General features: G+C 39.3%; 1 protein-coding gene across 4 annotated transcripts in view; it reads right to left on the reverse strand.

Moving 5' to 3' along the window:
• The window catches only part of TET1 (tet methylcytosine dioxygenase 1), a 79,800-nt gene that overhangs the window by 35,097 nt on the left and 23,453 nt on the right, over nucleotides 1-21,250 (reverse strand). For all 4 annotated transcript variants that reach the window (XR_012587782.1, XM_074593302.1, XM_074593301.1 and 1 more), the window contains exons 4-6: nucleotides 10,759-13,291; nucleotides 9,381-9,471; nucleotides 8,649-8,742 (exon numbers count right to left, since the gene is read on the reverse strand). Coding sequence is in view for 3 of the 4 variants with exons in the window: in XM_074593302.1 (XP_074449403.1) it covers nucleotides 8,649-8,742; nucleotides 9,381-9,471; nucleotides 10,759-13,291 (2,718 nt within the window). In the remaining variant the exon portion in view is untranslated. The remainder of the gene's footprint in view (nucleotides 1-8,648; nucleotides 8,743-9,380; nucleotides 9,472-10,758; nucleotides 13,292-21,250) is intronic.

Consider the following 21,250-nt stretch of genomic DNA (forward strand, 5'->3'; position numbering starts at 1 on the left):
TGGAGATGCTTCTCAACAACTGCCAGGCACCTCCTAGCCACCTGCCAGCAGCTCGGGGGATGTGCTCTCTCGGCTTTGGAAGGATTTGCCTTCTTTCCATTTGTCCACTCACTTCTAAATCCATGCAGCATTTTACCATCCACTACATTCCCAGGCAAAGCTTAATTCCAGACTACCTGAAAGAAAAAACACTACCTTTTCTTCGTGCTCGCCCCCTGCTAGCGCCCTCTAGTTTTGATAAAGGATGAGGCAGTGAATAATCGATTGCTGTTCAGCTCTTCATGCCACCAGACTTTAGAGAGCTCTGCTTTCTCCCCTTCCATCTCTGCCAGGCTGAGGAGTCTGTAGCTCCACCTGTCTTCCCCAGCTCTCCTGTGCTTTCGTCAGCTGGGGGACCAGAACTGCAGAGAGTATGCAAGATCGGGGTGCAGCATGCTTTCTCACAGAGGCATAATTATGTTTCATGCTTTCTTTATTCCTGCCCAGTAATTCTCTCTAGTTTCTTTTGTTGTTTTCATCACTCAGAACACTGAAGACGATGTCTAATCAATTATTATCCCAAGCAGTAACACTCAGCCTAGCGTACAGCTCTGTGTATATGAAACTACAACACTCCACTTTGTGTAACTTTATTAAGTGAGTTTTAGCTATCATTTTAGTGGCCATTATTCTGGATCACAAGTCCTTCCTGCTCTTCATGATACCTGTGTCCCTCCTCTTCACTATCCTGAACAACTCTGTATCATCAGCAGTTCATCACCTCAGTGTCTCCCACTTTTTTCAAATAATTTCTGAACATACTGAACAGCATCAGTAAAGTTACACTATCAATAAAACCTGCTTCAGCTGTACAGATGCTTCAGTTCTGCTTACTTGAATTATTCCTTTCAGATTGTTGAAACAACTGTCTCAACCCTTGGCAGGAGCTCTAGAACAAGGAATAAGTACACTGTGAATAAAAATTACTTGATGTCCTTAAACACAAGCCAGTCTATCTAAATTAGCACGCACATGACTTATGGAAGTAGCTAAGAGTCAGGCTGCAGAAGCTCAGCATACCAGATGCTGAATTACCACATGGATGAGAAATTATGTTCCAATTTAGGATCACCAGAATAGTTGTGTTAACTTTAACATGATATAAACCAGACACCACTAGCAAATAGTACAAAATTTTAATTGGGAGTTAAATACACTGCTATCAATTACTGGATTAAAAAAAAAATAATGGAAGCAACAAAAATGTCCTTTTTATGTTTATTTCATCTCCCTGTGGTTCCACTGCAATATTCCCTCCAGCTCATTCTGAATTTCTTCAGTAAAATAGCCGTGTCACCTTTGCAGGATATCAGTAGCTGATTTTAAAGTGAGAACATAGCTTCACTGCTCACTGTAATTTCCTGAAATAGGCAACTCATTTAGAACAGTTTGGCTCCAAGTTTTCTAACCTGCAGATTCTGCCTCTGCGCAAAGTCCATGTATGGAGCCGTCCCTACACAGGACGAGATTTTCTGCTAAGCTACAATGCCATAGTAATCTCCACCAGCGCAAAGTGAGAGCATGGTGCTGTTAGAACCTGCTGCTGTTCTCCAGGTGATGCTGTGTAACAGACAGCAGTTGTTTGCCACAGAAGCGAGTCTGCCCTCCTGTTTCCTAGTTCACCCGCACACACACATTAAACCACATTAAACTCTTTCTTACTGGAAAAATGTTACATCCTTTTATTCTCAGCATGTCTAAGAGATTTTAAAATGGAAGCAAGTTCCACTTGCCTAAATTATCTCTTCTCGAGTATTAGCAGACTACATCAAAAGAGTTAGCACAGAACAGTTACTATCAATCACAATACTATGAAGTTAACTTAGGTATTTTTACAGCAATATCACTGAAGTGTGATATTTGCAGTTATCTGCAAACACCTTTTTTCAAGTAGGTACTGGAAGCCGTATTGTACTGTTTACAAATGAGCAGACTGCAGTACGTATAGGTTAAATGATTCTTCTCTCATCATGCAACCAATATGGCAGAAATGAGGACAAAATTCAAGTCTCACCTTCCAGTGCCCCCTTACTGCCTCAAACTTCCCTTTCTGTTATATTGCAGGCAGCGGTAACCTGCACATTGTATGAGATGGATGACAATAAGAATCTGCTCTCTCTGTTCAGATATCTCATTTGTTTTCATTAAGGTGGTGATAATACCAACTTAAATGCTTGCTCTTTTATAATACTTAACTTTGCTTATCTTACCATAGCTTTTTTGTTTCATGTTTACTCTATTAAAATATTTGAGTAGCTCTTCATATTAAACAATATTAACACACTTCTATTTACCTCAGAAATCATGGAGAAGTTTCTAATAATTTTGAATCTCAAAGCATAGCAACACTTAACCAAGAACAGCTTTACTTTGGATAACGTTACAAACATTTTCGTCCAAAATAAACTCCTCTAATTCTGTATTTAGCAGGCGTGCCTCCTAGCAAACAGTGAAAATAGTACCTGCACAGCTATAGTACCTGCCACATACACTAACTCAACCTATTACAAGATTATGGCAAGAAAGCGATGCTCTAACACAACGTTGTCCAAAAGGGTAAATGAAACCCCCACCAACCACCCTCTCCATGTGCCAAAATTAATTTCCTTTCAGGCTTCTACTATGGAGAACATCATTTAATCATTAAGACAGTTTAAGAAATTAAATAAAAGCTTGAAGTACAGTAAACTGTTTAAAGCAGAATGGAGCAGCACATTCTACTTAAACCTGCGGCCAGGGGACACCTAGTCGAAGAGAATTTACTTTAAAGCTCTTTTCAAATATATTTCAAAAATTCCCTGCTTTATCATGTTCCAGACAGCACAACAGCTTCACTATGCCCTAGCTAGCAGTGCTGCACCAGGCCTCCCGACCATTTCACTGCCAAGTGGGATCCAGAAAATAAGTATCAGAGAGTCTGCTTACAGGTGCCTGACTTCCTGATAAAGTGGTCCTCTGACAGCTCAGTTGGTCAGTAATGATCATTCACTGCAGAGCAAGGTACCTGGCTCACAGAATCAGAATGGTCTGCGTTGGAAGGGACCTTAAAGATCACCCAGTGCCACCCCCTGCCCTGGGCACGGACACCTCCCACCAGACCAGGTTGCTCCAAGCCCCGTCCAACCTGGCCTTGAACACCTCCAGGGATGGGGCAGCCACAGCTTCTCTGGGAAACCTGGGCCAGGGGCTCACCACCCTCAAAGCAAAGAATTTTTTTCCTGTTACCTAATCTAAATCTCCCCTCTTTCAGTTTAAAACCATTACCCCTCCATCCTATCACTCCACGCCCTGGGAGTCCCTTCCCGGCTTTCCTGTAGCCCCCTTTAGGTAGTCATTCATCAGTTCGTTTTCTTTAATAAATTCCACATCTCTTCTAATACTAACAATAACTTAATACATAGAGAGCCTAGAAGCTGGAGTAACTTCTCTGTTTTCTTGCTTTTTCAATTCCCAATATCAACCACTTTCTCAACTCAAGCTAAACTAGGAAACTAAAAAAAATCATCTTCTCCGCATCTGCAGAATAATCTATTGTTATTAAGGCTCATGCAGCACATTGCTGCTCATGCAGCAAACAACAAATTGTAGTTTCTGGTATTCAGCGACAAATTCCTATCAGTTCAGTGATGTATAAAATCTTGGTTATAATAGTGGGTTATCTAAGCATTACTTTTAAAAAATTAATTAATCTCAGTGGATAATATTAGGTTCAGGTCTGTAAAGAACCATAATTTTGAATTTAATTATACCTTAAAAGTATTTGTAATCGTGTTTTTTACCTGTTTTTAATCCACCCCTATTGTTTTATTATTTATATATCCTGCTAATATACAACCAACGCTACAAAAAAGATAATAAAGATCTGTCAAGTTATAAATATAAAACCCAAAAAAGGCAAAGAGTACAGAAACAAAAGAGGAACTACTTGCAAAGGCTAAGAGCCCCATAACACTGTATTTTCAAACAAATTAGGGCCACCAGCAAGCTAACAGAATCTGAAGCGTTAACAGATCATCCAAGTGTTTAAAAAAGAAAAGAAAAAAAAAAGCACTCGGAAGATAAGGCTCAAGATGCAAACCCGCCTTCTGCTGTGTTCACAAACAAGAAGTGATTCCTATGTCAGAAACCTTCTCAGAGGACAGCCAAGGATTTTTTTTCCTGAAGTTAAAGCCCTGACAAAAGTGGTTATAGGACAATAATGACAAAAAAAACCCAAACCCGAACCAAGCCACCACCACCTCCCCAAACAGCATCAATTTGCCAAGGTCAGATGACATCCACCAAGAAACTCAAGGATGAAACAACTGAAGTATTAAATGCAGTGTGCATTGTCTTGATTTAGAATATGTTAGTACCAGAGGGCTTGAAGATTAGCAAGAGGATACCACTGTAAAAAGACCCTGGAAGAAAGACGATTCAGTGATCACCACAGCCTGGTGTCTGTGTGGGACACAGCAGTGACCACACAGGAAAAGTGTGCACAGGGAAAAGTAAAATAAACTTTTCCTGAAGTGAAGTCACAGCTCAGTCATACTGCAGGCCTTTCTAGATTTCCAAAAGCCATTCAGTAAGGTCCCTTCCTAAAGGCTCCTGAAAAACCCCTAACGTGTCTTGGGACAAATCAAGAGACCACATACGAATAACTGGTGAAAAGACATGAAACAAAGGCTGGTATGTCTCCAATGGGAGCTCTGTAGAACTCTGCTCAAGCTTGTGCTCTTCAGCATGTTTGTGAAGGGTAAATAAAAGGATGACAACATTTGTTGATGACACTAAGCAATTCAGAGTAGTGAAGACACGCACAATCTGCAAACAAATGAAGTAGTTGTTCATACTGCTGAGCAGGCAGTAAAATGGCAGACGAAATTCACTGTAGATGTGCATATTTAACACACATGGTGAAAACAATTCTATTTTTAGATAGAGATGGACTCTGAGTTGGCCATTACCATGCAGGAATGAGGATCTGGCATAATGATAGAAAGTGCTACGAAAATGCCAAATCACTGCTCTGCAATGGAGAAAAAAGCAAAAACAACTGCTAGGAATTACTGGGAATAGAGCACAAGGTTGAAAACATTATGCCACCATTTTAACTCCCAGCATAAGAGAACAGGAAGGAAAAGGAGAAATAAAGATGACAACGTTTATGAAAGGCAACTGAACACAAGGATGCTGCCTCCAGCTCAGGGAACCAGAGCTATGAATTACTGGAAACGAAGCGAGTCTTCTGGGAGGCAGCTCCTGCTCTTACACTTTTCTGCTATCGGTCAGCGCTGGAGACGGGACATCAGCAAGAATCACCTCTGCCCTGACCTGGCCGCTTTTATCGCTTCTTATGTCCTATCTTTATTTAGAGCCAGAGCCTTAAAAATTACATTGCAACTCTGAATAAAGAGAACAGATAGCAACGATACCTTAAGTTGATCCAATGTCCGCTGAAACCAGGAGAAGGAACCTATAGGAAATGGGTTTAATCCAGAAAACACTACGACCCGAAGCTGCCCTCCTCTGAGGTCAGGGACATGTATCTTTGACTGCAGTGCAGGAGGATGATGCCTAAAGTGAGTTACTCATGAACAACTAACAAATCCATAAGCCATTTCATATAAATTGAGGTAATTGTAATTTACCATCAGACATACTGAGAGCAGAAAAAAACCAACCACACAACACACCCGTTATCAGCTAAAGCACTGACAAAACAGTGGGACCGATATGAGTCAAATCATTCATCACTGGCTGGTTATAGGGGATTCTCAGTAACATGAAACTTTTTAGTATATGAATGGGCTACTTAGACTAACGGACCAGCAATTTCAGTATTTCAAATGTGGGGTTTTTTCTAACTTATGAAGACGTATGATGAACTTGGACAAAGCAAAAAAAGCAAAAGCAATCCAAAGAGAAAAGAAAGAGGAGTACATTTACCCCAGCATGTGTCACGGAATGGTAAGTTATTTTCTAATCACACAGTTATCACCTACACAGATATCCACATTTGAAATCTCTGGCAAAACCCAATTAATTCTATTTTGACATAAAAATGAGACGATACAATTTCTGATGCAAAAAAATCAGAGGTCACGCAGCCTCCCTGCCGCTGCATGTAGTGAAAACAGTGGCAAGCTCATCTTCGCTGCACACAGCTTGGCTTGTGTGGGTGTCAGCCTAATGCTTACACACGTAACTACCAAAGGGTTCCAACCCTCAGTAGAATTTACTAATATTTAGGTTCAACTAATAGGAGCACTCTTGTCCACATCCAGAGGGACAAAGTATCACCCTAAAATACAATACATCAAAAAATACAGAAGAGACAGATGTTTAATTCTTCTCAAAAGAAGACTAAAAGACTCTGCAGGTTTATGGTAACCTGAAATCTACGAAAACATCAGCTCCTTTTGGGTAAAGGAGTCTGTCCCCATAAATGTTTAACACACCAGGCCCATCTTTGGAGCCATTTAAGCAAAAACAATTTACGAGAGAATCAGTATTATGAAATGCAGAAGAATGTATGGACACAGGTATTTTAGAAAGCCTTCTTTAATCTTAAAATGTTTCTAATGAACCAATAAAACACAGTTATCTAATGGAAATAGGGAAAATTGGGAAAAAAATAGTTCAATATGATCAACAGATACATTCATATTTTTTTTTTTATCATATTTGCTTCAGCAGAGCTCCATCACGGTGCTCTCACCAACAAGTCTCTCAGGAGCCCTAAGGGCAACAGTTTGTCCATCTGCAAAGCAGAAACGAGCCTGTCCCAATGTACACCGTAAAGGAGTAAGTGAAAGTCTCTGTGCAGCCGACAGAACCTCGTGACTGCAATTATCAGAGAGCACAGCAAACTTTTTCCATATGCTTTCAAACAAATTTCACAATTATGTTTCTTTGGTCATAGCCAAAAACCAAATATGCCCCATTATAAGGATTAAAACTAGCATTGCCAATGAAAAGTTAATGCAACACATTAAGAATACCAACCCCCAAATGTGGATTTTATACAGGATGAAACAGTTCTACAGAGGAGATTTCAGTGATTTCCTTCCCTCTCTTGCACTGAACAGTCACACAATAAGAGTTAGCAGACTTGGAAAAGCGTTCATCCTCTCTACGTCTGAACTCGCACACAAAAAAAGTCACTGGTGCATAAAATAAAATTGGAACTTAAGTTAAATGAACATTAAAGCTTGCTCTTGCAAACACTTTACATACAGATATGTGAAAATCTAACTAACTGGAGAGCAGGTCCCCATACCTTAAAACAGCTTTTTCTGTCTGTATCCGAGTGCTTTCTGACTGTCATATTGTAAACACATGTTGGACACCTACAGCCATGCAGATATAGAACAAAATCTATCATTTCTGTTTTACATAAAAGACAGTATGTTGATACTGGCAACAGAAAAATCAAGGTTAAGAGTTAGTTTTAAATGCCTTCTCCCTTTCAACTGCTCACAACTCTTTCTGAGGTAAGATTTTTCACTCCTGTCCTGTGTTAAAATTGAGTGTTTTATTTAGTTGAAACACCGAGAAAAACCATTCCATTCTTTTTGGGTCTGTTGTTTATGAAATTAGTTTTACCATCTTTTTTTCTTGGACGTTGATTTGTTATTAAATATTATCTGAAGCAACACGCACATATGGGATTCCTTTCTGAAAAATAGTTTATGTATTTAGTATGAAAAACACATTTTGACTGTTCCAAACATAATCAGTAAATCTTGACCATGCAATACCATTCACATACAATATGTAATAGCCTTATTTTTTGTCATGTAGTTACAAAGACTAGTCTACCAACTGTACAGTTATTGTCACCGTTTTTTCAATCAAGTCTGAAATTCTTAAATACAGCAATAATTTTTTTTCTTTTAACAATCAAGTTCTTTTATAATTTTCCAAAACTCAGTTTACAAGATTTCCAGTCTACTTTTTACCTCCCTCGGTGGTTTCAGCAAAGATTAAGGACAATCAATTCCTTCCAAGCTCTCTCCTGGAGCTTGTGTCTGTTACCTCATTTCCTGGCTCCTATGAAGCAATGTGAGACAAGACTTTGGTGAAAACTATCACCATAAAATTTACATTTCCAAATACTGAGTTCAGTTCCTCAGAAATAGTAATGAACTCCATGGCATATGAGACTGAACTTCCTCATCCATCACACTCTCTTTTCTTCAGGTGTTCATACAACTGAGAAGGGTTTTAAAAAATGTTTCTGGATAGTCTTCCGACTCTCCCAAGTAACCATCCCTTCTTTTCTCTCTTTCACACTTCCCAATAACTTATTTCACTAGACGCTCCAACTTTCAGACACTGTCAGGGTCTTCTTACCCCTGATTTGGTCATCTCTGCTGGCTCTGTTAAGCTCCTGTCTTTCACACTCATTCAAACCACAGCATAACATATAGCACCACATCTTAAATAATTAAAAAAACAAACCGCTTTCCTAAACTTCATCATTCAGGCAGACTTGCAGATCAATTAAATGAAGAACCAGATCTTTGTTAAAGATCAGATTATATTTAAGCTCAAGGATTACACATCAGTTGATATTTAAAAGCCATACAAAACAATTTTACTGCTGTAAAATAAAAACTTACCCACTTGGCAATTGGACACCCCTGAGAGCTTTTTCCTTCCTTTCCTGTATAAACCACTACCTCTATTCTTACAGCGCTTCCTTTTGCTCCATACCTGCATTAAAAAAAGTTCATGAGTAAAACAAACTGCTGTAGACCATTATAAAACAGGAAACATTTTCAATAAAACAGGAATAACAAATTTATTTTTACTTTATTGAGAGCAAAAGAAAACCAAAATATTTATAATGCCAAAAAATACTTTTAAATTTAAAATCCTATTTGCAAGCGTGGTTTTTGTCATCTGTCTTCTGATAACAAGCTGCTGCCACTAAGGAATCATAATTTGGGGAAGAAAATATTATCTGCACGTAAATCCTAGTGCACTTAGTCACTATTGCGACCTTTCTGTTCACTTTGCCACAGCTTCTTCACATGTAGGACACCAGAAAACCTAATTCTGCCAGCTGATGATCTCCTTTTGTTCCACTTCACTGGCACCTAGCTAAAAGCACACTGCACTTGCAATTCAACCTTAAAATTGCAAGAGCTCAGGAAAGACACATGAATTTGGAACTCAAATGCTAGTGCTCAGCTCACGCACATCTGAACAGGAAAACACTTCACAAATGAGTACTGCAAAAAGTTTAGAAAAACAAAGCTAAACATAGCACCTGTTTTCTCATAGCTCTTCTTCTTTCCTGGTTAGACAGTCAAAAATACTGTGAGCATTAAATGCTGAATTTTCCTCACCTGTTCTCCATTATTTCTCTCACAGCAGCAACACTTGGTCCTGTCCCGAGGTGTGTGTAATATGGGCCTTCATCTTTCTCTATAATTTGCTCTGTAAGCAAGTTGAGAAAACTAAGTTGGCACATACAAAATTTATTTACACCATTACAAGTAAGCTTAGATTTACAGAAACATCTTCCAAATTCAATTAAAATAAATAAAATTTGTCCCTCAAACGTAATGAATAGAGTACGACAGATTTTTCTCCTCAGAGGCATCAAAATTTTTTTGTACTTGTTTCCTCCTATTAATCTGCTAGTATTTTTATTTTATGTCATGAAGTTATCATAATTATAGTAATATTTTGCATTCTTTACAAATTTTCATTACAGGAGCTGGTATGTATTGACTAAGTAAGCTTCCCAATATCCTTGCTGGTAGGAAAACATTATTAATTCATTTGAGACAAAAGGGAATTGAGGAAAAAAAAAAATTAACTGATAGTCATATACTACATAACAGAAAACATAATCCAGGCCTGTTAACTAGCACTCTGTTGATTCAGAACAGTAAAGCAAAGATGAAACAATCTGCCTGTGTACAATTTGTTGTTAAGTCTCTGACTCATTTTTCCGTCTGTGCACTTTGATAGTCTGAAAACACAGCATGTCTAATGCCATCAATCAAGCTGTATTTGCAAAATCCTCAATCCTGAGTTTGGTCAGACATCTCATCCTGCAATGCAAATTATTATGTATGTGGCCTTCTCACCTGAGCTCCACCGTACCTCTCCTCTCTGCAACGAGAGGTGTCTTGCAGCTGTTGACAGGGACTCTTCAAGGCAGACTGACATCAGTCATCAGGACTAACAGTGACAGGAACAAGACCGCCCACAACTATGCCCTGCCACTTAGCTAACTGCATTTAGGCAACAATGACAATACACTGGAAAAATTCTGCCCAGCCCATCTCAGGTACAGACTAGTTCTAGACCATAAAAATCAGAATCTGACATACTGCAGATAAACTGACATAGAGCACAAGTCAGCAATGAACAAAACAAATAGAATAAACTCCTTTTCCTTCTGGGTTTGAATTTAAGTAGAGAATTTAAACCTGCCAGTTGCACTACCAAAAATACTCAATTCTGCTGTGCTTTGCAGCCCAAAGAACACCAGGCAAAAGTTACGGAAAGGGAAAAAGTAATTTCCTCCCATTTCCTAATGGTAAAACATTGATCTGTGATATATATGGAGAGATATATATATATATAGGATATATACCTGGTACTTTTGCAACAGCCAAGTAAGTGTTAAGTACACTTCCTCACATTAAAAGAAGCAACATGAACACACCTCCATCTGAAAGGCACAGGCAAAAGTTTAGCAAAAAGACTTACCAACACAGTCACACGTTGGCAATTCAGATTGTCCTTTTTTTGTAGGTGTATCTATTAAATTTTTTGTAGGGGTGTCAAGGAACTTCATAGGTGATTCAAGGAAACTGCTGAGCGTGTTTTTTGCTGGAGAACACCCTGAGTCACCTGTGCTCTGTGGGTGGTCAGTGCCCAAACTGGTGGACGTCAGAACGGTCACCTCGCCCGCGCACTCCATGTTCCTGAGAGCTTCAACAGCACCTGGTACCTGGGCCCCACCACAGGGAACAGGCAGCACCTGCGACTTCGGCTCTACTTGTTGTTCGACAGCACCCTGCTGAACATAGGCTTTGTCTTCACCACGCGTTTCGTTAGCTCTCAGGTTAGACTGATTAAACGTTTGAGGCAAAGGATGCATCTGACTGACATTCGCTGTTTGCTGTACCTGAGAATTAAATTTTTCTGTAAACATCTGTAAGTTTTCACTTGGTCTGTTCAATAAGGATGCTGTTTTTAACTGTGAAACAGCCAGAGGATTGAGGGAGGACAGGTCACTATATTCGTTACATGCAGCAACTTCATTTTTCAGTGGATCAATGCCTAGCGGGTCACCGGAGCCTGCAGTTTTGATTTGCTCATTCACCACTTCACAGCCAAACAGCCTGTCTTTTTTTTTCTCTTGCGGTACCTCAGGTAAACATCTATGGAATTTTATCTGCGTTTGCGGGAGAAATAATCTAGTTTTTTCTTGTGATGCTAAAGTATTTTGATTCAGTGCTCTCTGTACTTTTGTTCTTGGAGACTTCTTTTCAGACGGAGCTATTCTGGAGTCCTGTGGCACGGTTTGACCAAGCTTGTGCAGTTTTGATGATATCCAAATGTCCTGTAACTCGCCATGCTGGCATGACAACAGCTCTAGCTGGTTTTGATTATTTTGTTGATAGCGTGCTTCTTGAGGCTTCTTTTTGTGTCTTGGTTTCCATGGTACAGTATTTCCTTTTTTATTTGTTGTTTGTTTTTGCTTTAACAGTAACGAACTATAATTATGCCTAAAAAATACAGATTCTTTTTTCTGCAACAGATCTTGGTTATATTTTGGCTGCCTCTCGTGTGATATTAGATTAAGCAGGGATGCCTTTATGTCATTCTTCTGCTCTGGATTTGTCTGGTTTGATTCAATTAGCGCTGCAAGTTGGGTTAGTTGTGTAGCTACATCCTCTTCATCCTGGCTGTGAATTCCTCCTTCTCTAATCAAAGAACTAGCTTCCAAGTTCAAATCATTACAGGTTGGCTTTTGCTCTAATTGGCCCAGAGTTTCCAAGTCGTTGCTTGTTTGCTGGACATTATGTGAGGCACTGCAATACCGTGCAAGGGTGACTGGATCATGAGCGTAATTTTTCTTGGTAGCATATCCTGAAAATGATTTTGCATTAGATGTTAAGTCAGACAAAGTTTTGGTATCTCTTGAGGAAAACTGTAATTTATACATCTCACCAGCCAGATTGGCAGGTTTATCACGCAATTCAGAAATTGAACTTTGGCCATTGTATAACACTGCCTTATTAGGGAGCTGCTTCTGCGAGTGAGCACAGTGAGCCAAGAGCTGTTGCTCATTCTGTAAGTAAGTGTCTTTGATTTCTTTTAATGCAGAAGATGTGAAGGAGGATGAAATATCCCTCTTGTAACCATGGAGCAAGTTGGAAGTTGTTCCTTCTGTACATTCAGTACTTTCAGTTTTAGCTGGTGAAGTTTCTAAGGGGGCTTCGGATAACTGTGTTAAAGCTTCAATAGCTACAACCTGCTCCACAGTTAAATTTCTGGTTTTAATCAGGGACAAGAAAGTTGTCTGGAGTGAAGAATCCTCATGCTGTGTCTCCGCGTTAGGTACTTTAAAGCCATCCTTCCCTACATGCCCTTCCTCTCCAGGCCGTGGAGGAACACACAAGCTTTCCTGAAGATGCGAAAGGGAACCCGTCTGCAAAACTGCCTCATTAGAACCCTGAAAGATGCTGCAAGTGCAGCTCTCCTCTTTCATTACAACATTTCCATGTTTTTCTGGGTGAATGCAGCCAACACCAGTTGTCAGAGTGTTTACTATGTTATTTAGATTGGTACCCTTCGTCCATTGCATGTGGGAGTTGCTTGTCAAATCTGCCCTTTCCTCTATGGATACTTTTTTCAATGAAGCAACTGCTTCCGGTGGTGAATAATGTAGGGGTTTTATGCCATTTTTGATGGTCTGTGCAAATGATTTTTTTGGCTCAGCTAACTGACTGGGAGAGACTGCTCTTTCACTGTCTTCAGCATTTTTCAAGTGTTCGTTGCCTGTCACAGTTCCATGGATATCTCCGTTGACATGGACACCAAAAGATGGCTTCTCATTATGCGCCCACCTCTCTGCTTCTAAGCCCGTCATTCTTTCTTTCTCCTTAGACTGCACATTTTCAATGGGTACTGTTTGGTTTGTTTTCACCCTGTATTTTTCACCATGACCACATATACTGCATTCCATGAGTTCTGGTCTGCGGCCATTTACTGGTTTGTTTTCTAAATTTGCCTGTAAAATAATAAGAAGAAAGTGGTTGTAACAGCTGTTCAAAAACATTAAAAATAAGAAGCATAAGATTTACAGCAATTAAACCCTACTTTGACAGATATAAGGAATATCCCAATTAAGCACAGGCACATTGAAAAAAAACCCCAGGAAGTCATAAAAAACCCTGAAGCCTAAAGACCCTATCCATATTTATAGCTATTTTTTCCACTGTTGGGGGAGCAGAGGAAGAAAGTGTGTGCATGTGGTGGTAAACTAAAGAAATGAATGCACAGATAAGATAAAGGACTTCAACATTTAGAATCAGATCTAAGGATTCAATTTTTAGAGAATTAGCTTAAGCAGATGAAAATCTCCCTTGAGTTCAAAGCAGGATTGAAATCTAAGGGATTCTACCACAGAAAGTTTAGTAGTAATTTTATATAATTGTATGTATTTTGCTAGACCGAGAAACTGATACAACACTTGGTTGGTCACTTTAACAAGAATGGCTGGTTTCAGGCTTAGTTTCAAGTCCTTAAAAAATGACAGAACCTAAGCTGAAATGGAGAGTAAGGCAATTAACAGGAGCTCACCTGGACGTTACCCTCTAAACACTGTGTTTAGCTTCCGTATTTAGATGGTAACTTCCACGTTTCTGAACAGCCTCTCATGTAAGCCACCATCATCAGCACTTTAGTAAACTCTAATATTTAGTTAAACATTTTCTTCATCTTCCCTGATATTATACAATTCATATGGTTGAAGCAATGCCAAAATCTAGACAGTCAGAATACTGTGTCCTGGAAGGAGTACATATATAGGCTTCATTTAATATAGTAGTATGCCTATCAAGTAAGGAGTTACGCAATTTAAGTTTGAAAAAAAAATAATTAAGGCAAAGAACCCAGGCAGAAACAGCAATAAAGGCAGGAATCCCATTTTTATTATGCTAATTAAAGTTTATTTCTATTTATATTAAATTCTCTTTCAAAATTAATTTTTAAGTCACAATAGACAGTGGTAGTACTTAATTTTATTGTAACATCTAAGAATTATTTAAATATTCTGTAGCCTTAAGCCCTACTTAACAAGAAAACCAGTACTGCTTTTTGGATCAGATATAAGCAATACAACTGGTTAATTAACCATGCGTTGGCACAGTACATCTTAGCAGTTCCCAGAAAACAGCACCCAGTTTAATATAAGATATTCCATTAAATCAGACACATTTCTGTGTTCATACCAACTAAAATGCATGGACTTCTCTGAGAAAATAACTAAGAAGAACAAATGCAAAATAGATTTATGATTAATCATAAGCATCAAGATGGAATTGCCAGAAACCTGCAGACAAGACAAGGCATACGGACCCAGCTCCATCTGGAGCCCAGAGTTCACCTCACAACTGGTTCCTGATTGATAAAAAAGAAAATGGGGAATCTATAGCATGCCCTAGACATTACCAGAGGCATTATAAATTCTCATGGAAATGCTATGTAAAAACCATGTCCAGCACCTATGCAGCTACATTAAACCTATGGAAATCATATAAAGATAAAAAAAGATATCTTATTTAATGCTTTTTCATTACACACAGATGCTGACTAACAGGTCTGTGAGCCTGAACTCCTCTGGATCCTGGCGATTTTCAATCAATGATCCACAGACCCAGGGGATCACTGAGCAATTCCTAAGGGATCCGCAAAAGCAGTTAAGACGGCCTGTTGTTAGCAGGGGTAAATGCATTACACGGGCCTCTGCAACTGTATTTCAAGGGTCCACCATGGAAAAGTAAAAACCCACAATTCTGTACCTGTGCAAAAGCTAAATTTCAATTATCTCTATTTAACTTCAGAAAGAACTAGGATATGAAATGGCCAAGTTTTTCTTCAAAAAAGTATATCCAAGATCTCTATCACTCCAAAAGTTGTCCCAAGAATGTAAAATTGTTATTAAAAATTACTTAATTAAACAATTATGAGGCTAAGCAGTTGTCCCAAGCATGTAAAATTGTTATTAAAAATTACTTAATTAGACAGTTATGAGGCTGAGGAAATAGAAGCAAATAGTTTAAAATAATTCCCCAGCACCTGTACATTTTCAACACAACAAACATTTTTGTATTCCTTTCATTTTTAAAAGGTGTCACTCACTACATTAAAAAATATTAATCCGTCTGGCAGATTGAGAACAATGAGAGGTATGACACTTCTCTCAACTGTATTGTTCCTCAATAAAATACTTTCATCTCACCAAAAAGCACTGCTATGCTCCAAAATACTCAGCACATTCCTTAATCTGCTAGTAGTGCACAGGTATGGTGCTGTGTCCCCATAAGACCCCAGTGATCCCAGCAGTAAAGTGGGATTACTTTTAAAATAAAATTATTCCTCATACATCATAACTTCCACTGACACTACTGGAAGCTGCCCACATGCAACGAAGAATAAAAAAGAACCAGATGAATCATATCATTGGCATGATTTGGTTCCTTTTTATTTTTCCACACAAAGAATAAATATTATCATAAAATCAGATTATTTTTTTTTAAATCAAACTCTCTTCCTTTTGAGCCTATGTTGCTTTTTCTCTTCTGTTACTGAACTGCAGCGAATCCTACAAAATATCTTTTTCTTTCCTCTCTTACCAGACTTTCCAGTGGCCTTTTCTGTTTAATATGTGAAGTTATTGTTTCCCAACATAAAAAGAAATGCAGACACACTAGCAGAGGCAGAGCTCATTTAATTCTTCTCCTCAGTGTAAGTCTGGCAGACCAAAAGTAATAGCTCAGCAAAACCCTTTTGCAGCTGACCAACATAGGAGCAATCTATCTTCAAGTCCTGAATCAGGACTCAGAAAACTGTAGTGAGAACTACAGACAAGGATATCACGATTCCAAGCAACAGTCCTAAAATTCATGGAAGTTGAGCACATAAGTCTGATCTGATTGATTTCTAAAGCCTTTACACAAGTGTAATGAAAAGCTGAAGAATAAACCAGATCAATAAAAGTAATTTCCTCTCTTCCTCATTAAGGAGAGCACTACTCTATCTGGAGACATAAAACACTAACAAATCATGCTCGAGCTTAGACTCTGCAAGGAGTTAGTGCTATTAGGACAGGAATCATAGAGTACGGTCTGCTGTAGCCATTGCTGTATTACTTAAACGTCAACCAAACATTAACTCTTATATACACACACTCATCTATGTACACACACTCAAAAAAACTTCACTACGTGAGCTGAAGCTTCAAGCACACATAGAAAAAACCAGCTGCAGCAAATCATTTCACCATTCTGAAAAAGGGTCAGACTTTAACGTAACTTTTCTTTTAACACAAGATGCCCCTGAGGTAATGCAAAGAATTCACCGTTTCACAATCAAAATACAATGCTAACGCTACCCCAAAGATATTTCCACATCTTCTGTACAACAGAGAGCAGGCCATAGATTATGTCTTTTGTTTCAAACCTCCATAGGTGGTAAGAACACACATTGTACGCTAAAGGAGACAGCCAGAAACAATCACTCCCGTAAAGCAGAAATAACAGGTAATGCCCAGATCAAGTGCTGATAAAACAGCTCTATGAGGAAGTTGTGACAGTTACACCATAACCAATGCCAAGTCCCCCTAACCAGCCCTCCCTATAGGATTCTGCCCAGGTCCTCACAAGAATAGAGCACCCAACAGATCAAAAAATCCTTGCACCTCCTAGCTTGTGCCAATAACCAGGAAGACCTGAAAAGCAGTTCTTCCAAGGTCACAACATTCATCAATATAAAAGGAGCAGTGGGTGAGAAGCGCTTGCACTTTGCATCGCTTTTCCATTGCCGTGCAGTGGGTAAGCTTGGATCGTGCTGCAGTGTCTGCAGTCACGCAGCCAGCCCCACATGCCCTTCCACGTTGGCACAGAGCTGGCAGCTCCTCAGAGCTCAAATACCACAACACAAGTTTTCTTTCAGAAAAATTGTTTGGAAAAAAAATGCAAATACACTTCATCTAACATTCAAACAGGGTGTTTTAGTCATGATCAGATTTTCAGATGTCACTGCTTCACCAAGAGATAAGAAAGCACCAGCCAGCTGTCCAGGAGCAATTTACTCATATGCAATTTATTCCTATTCTCTAGCATCTGCTCCCCAGATCATGCAGAAATTCATGGAATCCAGGACCTGCATTGTACAGGACTAACACACAGGGGTATGGAGATAAGATATGGAAAGGACAGGGGATAGGGAGATGAAGAGCACAGGTGAGAAGAAACAGTTGCTTATGTTGAATGCTGTGTAGAAAGCTCTGCACTGGTTAAAACAGAGATGAACATAATGTGGGATGCTATGGAAGGTATAGGCCACCTTCTAAGTAGCCATGTTTTTTTGCATTCCAAAGCAAATGCACTACAACAATACATTTAAGTATAAACTGCTATTTAGGATCACACTTCTCCAAGAAAAAAAAAGTACCTGACTACCGTAACGCCAACAAAAGCCACGTGCTGTAAGTCGCTGCCCAAGGCTGAGCAGGGTTTCCGAGCAGGCTACCAGCACAGAGACAGAGCAACTGAGCAGGGCCAAGCTGCAAACTGGGGCATAGTCCCATGAACCTCACCAGAAGCCTAAAGCAATTATTACCACGCTTGCGTAGCAACCATGGACATGAAACAATATACCGCACTTCCACAGTGGCTCAGGTAAGGCACATTTTCCATAGGTCTTTGTGCAGAGAAACAGATTGGGGCCCTATATTTATATAAGGCAGCCTGCACAAGATGTGTTGTTCCTCAAGAGAACAATGGTCACAGATGGCACTGATGGACAGGACAGGTAATAATTCTGTATTTCAGAAGCTACTGCCATAAAAGTAAATAACCTCTACTCTTGGCAAAATGATGTAGACAAGTTTTAGGAGAGGTGCTGGTTTATACAGAAACTCAGGAGAACAAGAGGTTCTGTGAATACAGAGAAAGCAACCCAAGTGGGGACACGCAGCAGAGATTGCTCAGGACACAGTCTTTCCTGGAGGGATCCCTTTCACCCCCAGCTCCCCTACCACTGAGTATCATATCCATCCAAAGCCACCACCTTGAGTATCACAGCAGGTACCACTTCACACAGGATCTTAAAACAGCTGTAAAGTCTGCTCTAGCTGACAGTATAATTTTTTTTCATATCCAGAGCAGCAAAGAACATTCTCCAAGTTTCAGCTTAGGTCTCTCCCACTCAGTTCCATCTCCACCTTATTTACGTTTACATCCTCTTTGCTATGCTCTACACACCAGGCAGCTTTCCCACCAGAAAAGTTCTCCTGCCCACCTTGCATGACAACTTCAGTGAGACCACTTACAAGGAAGATCTACAGTATCAGACCCTAAAGGATGCACTTACTAACAAAATACAAAACCACAGGGTGCTAATTCTGTCTCTAAAGCATTGAAATGGTGGCCCCAGAAAAGTGTATTTACTGGATTACCACTTGGAAATAGGCGCTCTCAGCCACAAATGCAAATTATTGTCTCCATCAACCCTGTGCTCTACGTTGTGAAAGCTACAAATGGGAGCAAGAAAGAGTACCCAGTGAAGGACATCCCGTTTTCCTACCCAGGCACCCAAGAAGTGGTTGTGTTAAGAAAAAAAAAAACAAACATTACAGTACTCTTTCTGCCACACAAGCAAACATAAACAAGCATCTTGCTTGGTGGTTTTTGTTTTGTTTGGGTTTGGTTTTTTTACTGGTGTTTTGAATTACTCAATCATTTGTCTTTAACATTGAAACCGAGCACTCAAAGAGACACTGGCAGCTCTGGAAAATAAAGCACTCAATTAAGCCACAAAAGACAAATAATACAATCAGCAGCAATACGTATTCCCTTTACAACCTTCCCCTAATGTGCTTTAACTCAAATGCAGAGATGAAAGAAATTCAGTCTTTGAATTTATCCATCCCGCTAACGTCTCTTGTGGTCTACTCATTTATGAAATCATCACCGTAGCATTAAGAAAGTACTGCCTGGCCCTTAACTGTAAATGGAGAATCATCACAGTGTTCATAACAGGGCCTTCAGGGAACAGATCCCAGCTATATATAACATTTTTAGCAATGACCTGAAAGAACAGTGAAATTAATACTGATAGAAAAACAGCAAATAATGAAAAGATCAGACATGATGCTTCATAAACTAACTGGCAAGCCAGCTGCAAGCACACATTTCAATGCAGCTAAAGGTGAAGAAGCTGTGTATCTAGCAACAAAGACACAGGACTGTATTTACAAAATGCAGGTCTCCATCTTAGAAAGCAATGACTTTAAGGAGGACATTAACATGGTCAATAATCAACTCCACAGCAACTATAGAAACTCCCATTGCAACTTTATGGCCTCACTTACGGGTTAGTGAGATTCCTGGGTGCATAAACAACAATATAATTAGGAAAAGCCGTGTTACTTTCTGTCCCGTACTTGGCACTTTTGCACCTGCTAGTGGAATAAAACGTCCAGTTCTGGCATACCCAATTCAAGCAAGACATTGTTATGCTGGAGAGGGCTTGGAGGACCACGAAAGTGACAAAGGATTGAAACATCTTGAAGTGAAAGCCTGAAGTTCACTCTACACTCACTCTCTGCAATTTACCAAAGAGAAAGAAAATTGAAAAGCCACAAACTGCAGCTATGTGGAAAAGAAAGCTGATAACAGAAGGCTCCTTGTTCTAGCAAACAAAAGTATAACAAGACTCAATGACTTTAAGCTAAGGCAAGAGAAGTCTGGACTGGAACTACGGTGCACATTTTTGCAGCGGGACAGAGAGAGTAAAATCTTTTAAGAACCTTGTTGGGTGTTTTGATGCACTTTTCATCCATGGGAATTTTCCAATTCAAGATATTTTTAAAACACGATACAGTCTTACCATGTTTCAGGACAAGAACAAGTGATCACGATCTTGTCTGGTGTTACCATATGTGAACCCAACCGATACAAGTTAATAATTTTCCTTAGGTTTCAGTTCAGTAAAGATCTGAACTGCTAAGGTAACAACATAACCTTCCAGTTCCTATAATCTAACCAGGATGATAGTCAACTCCTTAATTTCCTTAATTTAGAACCCACTTTAAGTGCCTAACCATCTGTTGTACAACGAAGTACATTATTCACGAGCTGCTACACGCTGGTAGTTGCTCTCAGAGCAGATCTGCTAAGGACACACACCACCGTAAGTTATGGATGCCAACCAGCCCTCACACACATATATCCTCCTGTTTTCCCCTCACTCTGAAATACCAGCACGGGTCCCAAATACACATCGCAACAAGTCACACAGAACTCTTCTCCAAATTTAAACATCTATATTATGGGTATATTCTAGCCTGGTTTTAAAGCCACGAGACTAAAAAGAGTAACTAATAGTCTTTAGCAATAGAAAAGTCAGTGACAGCTATGTCAGCGGAACAGATAAAAGTAATACAGATAAAAGAAAGAAAAATAGTCATTCTGATCACTTAAGCCACCAAGCTATAAGGCTGCAGCACTATTCAAAATTTTGCATCTATATTTTGCTTATCCTTGTGAGAAAAACAGCCTAAAAAATGGCAAATGATGTTTCTCTTCTGTCTCTACCAGAGCTAGCACACCTGTGATTTTAAGTAAAGCTCAAAATGTAATTTACACTGTAACTTCCACTTCCTCTTTACATGAGTACCAACTTTAACTCATTTACTGGAATAACAGCAACACTGGTCTGGAGCAGCACTGCAACAACAGTGGTGTTTGCACTGCAGAACTTGGACACTGATCAGCTGGCACAAAAGTAAACACTTTACATGTTTAAATACAAAGAAATTCTTCCTCTTATTCACAAGTTCAGCAAAACCTTTATTTTCAGAAAATTAAAGGTAGAGCCAAATTTTACTACAGAGCACCAATTAAATTATAGTACAATACAGACAACACCAACAAAACACTGATTGAGAAAAGAATTCACAGTC

Source organism: Larus michahellis, chromosome 6, assembly GCF_964199755.1.
Source record: "Larus michahellis chromosome 6, bLarMic1.1, whole genome shotgun sequence".
Classification (NCBI taxonomy): domain Eukaryota; kingdom Metazoa; phylum Chordata; class Aves; order Charadriiformes; family Laridae; genus Larus; species Larus michahellis.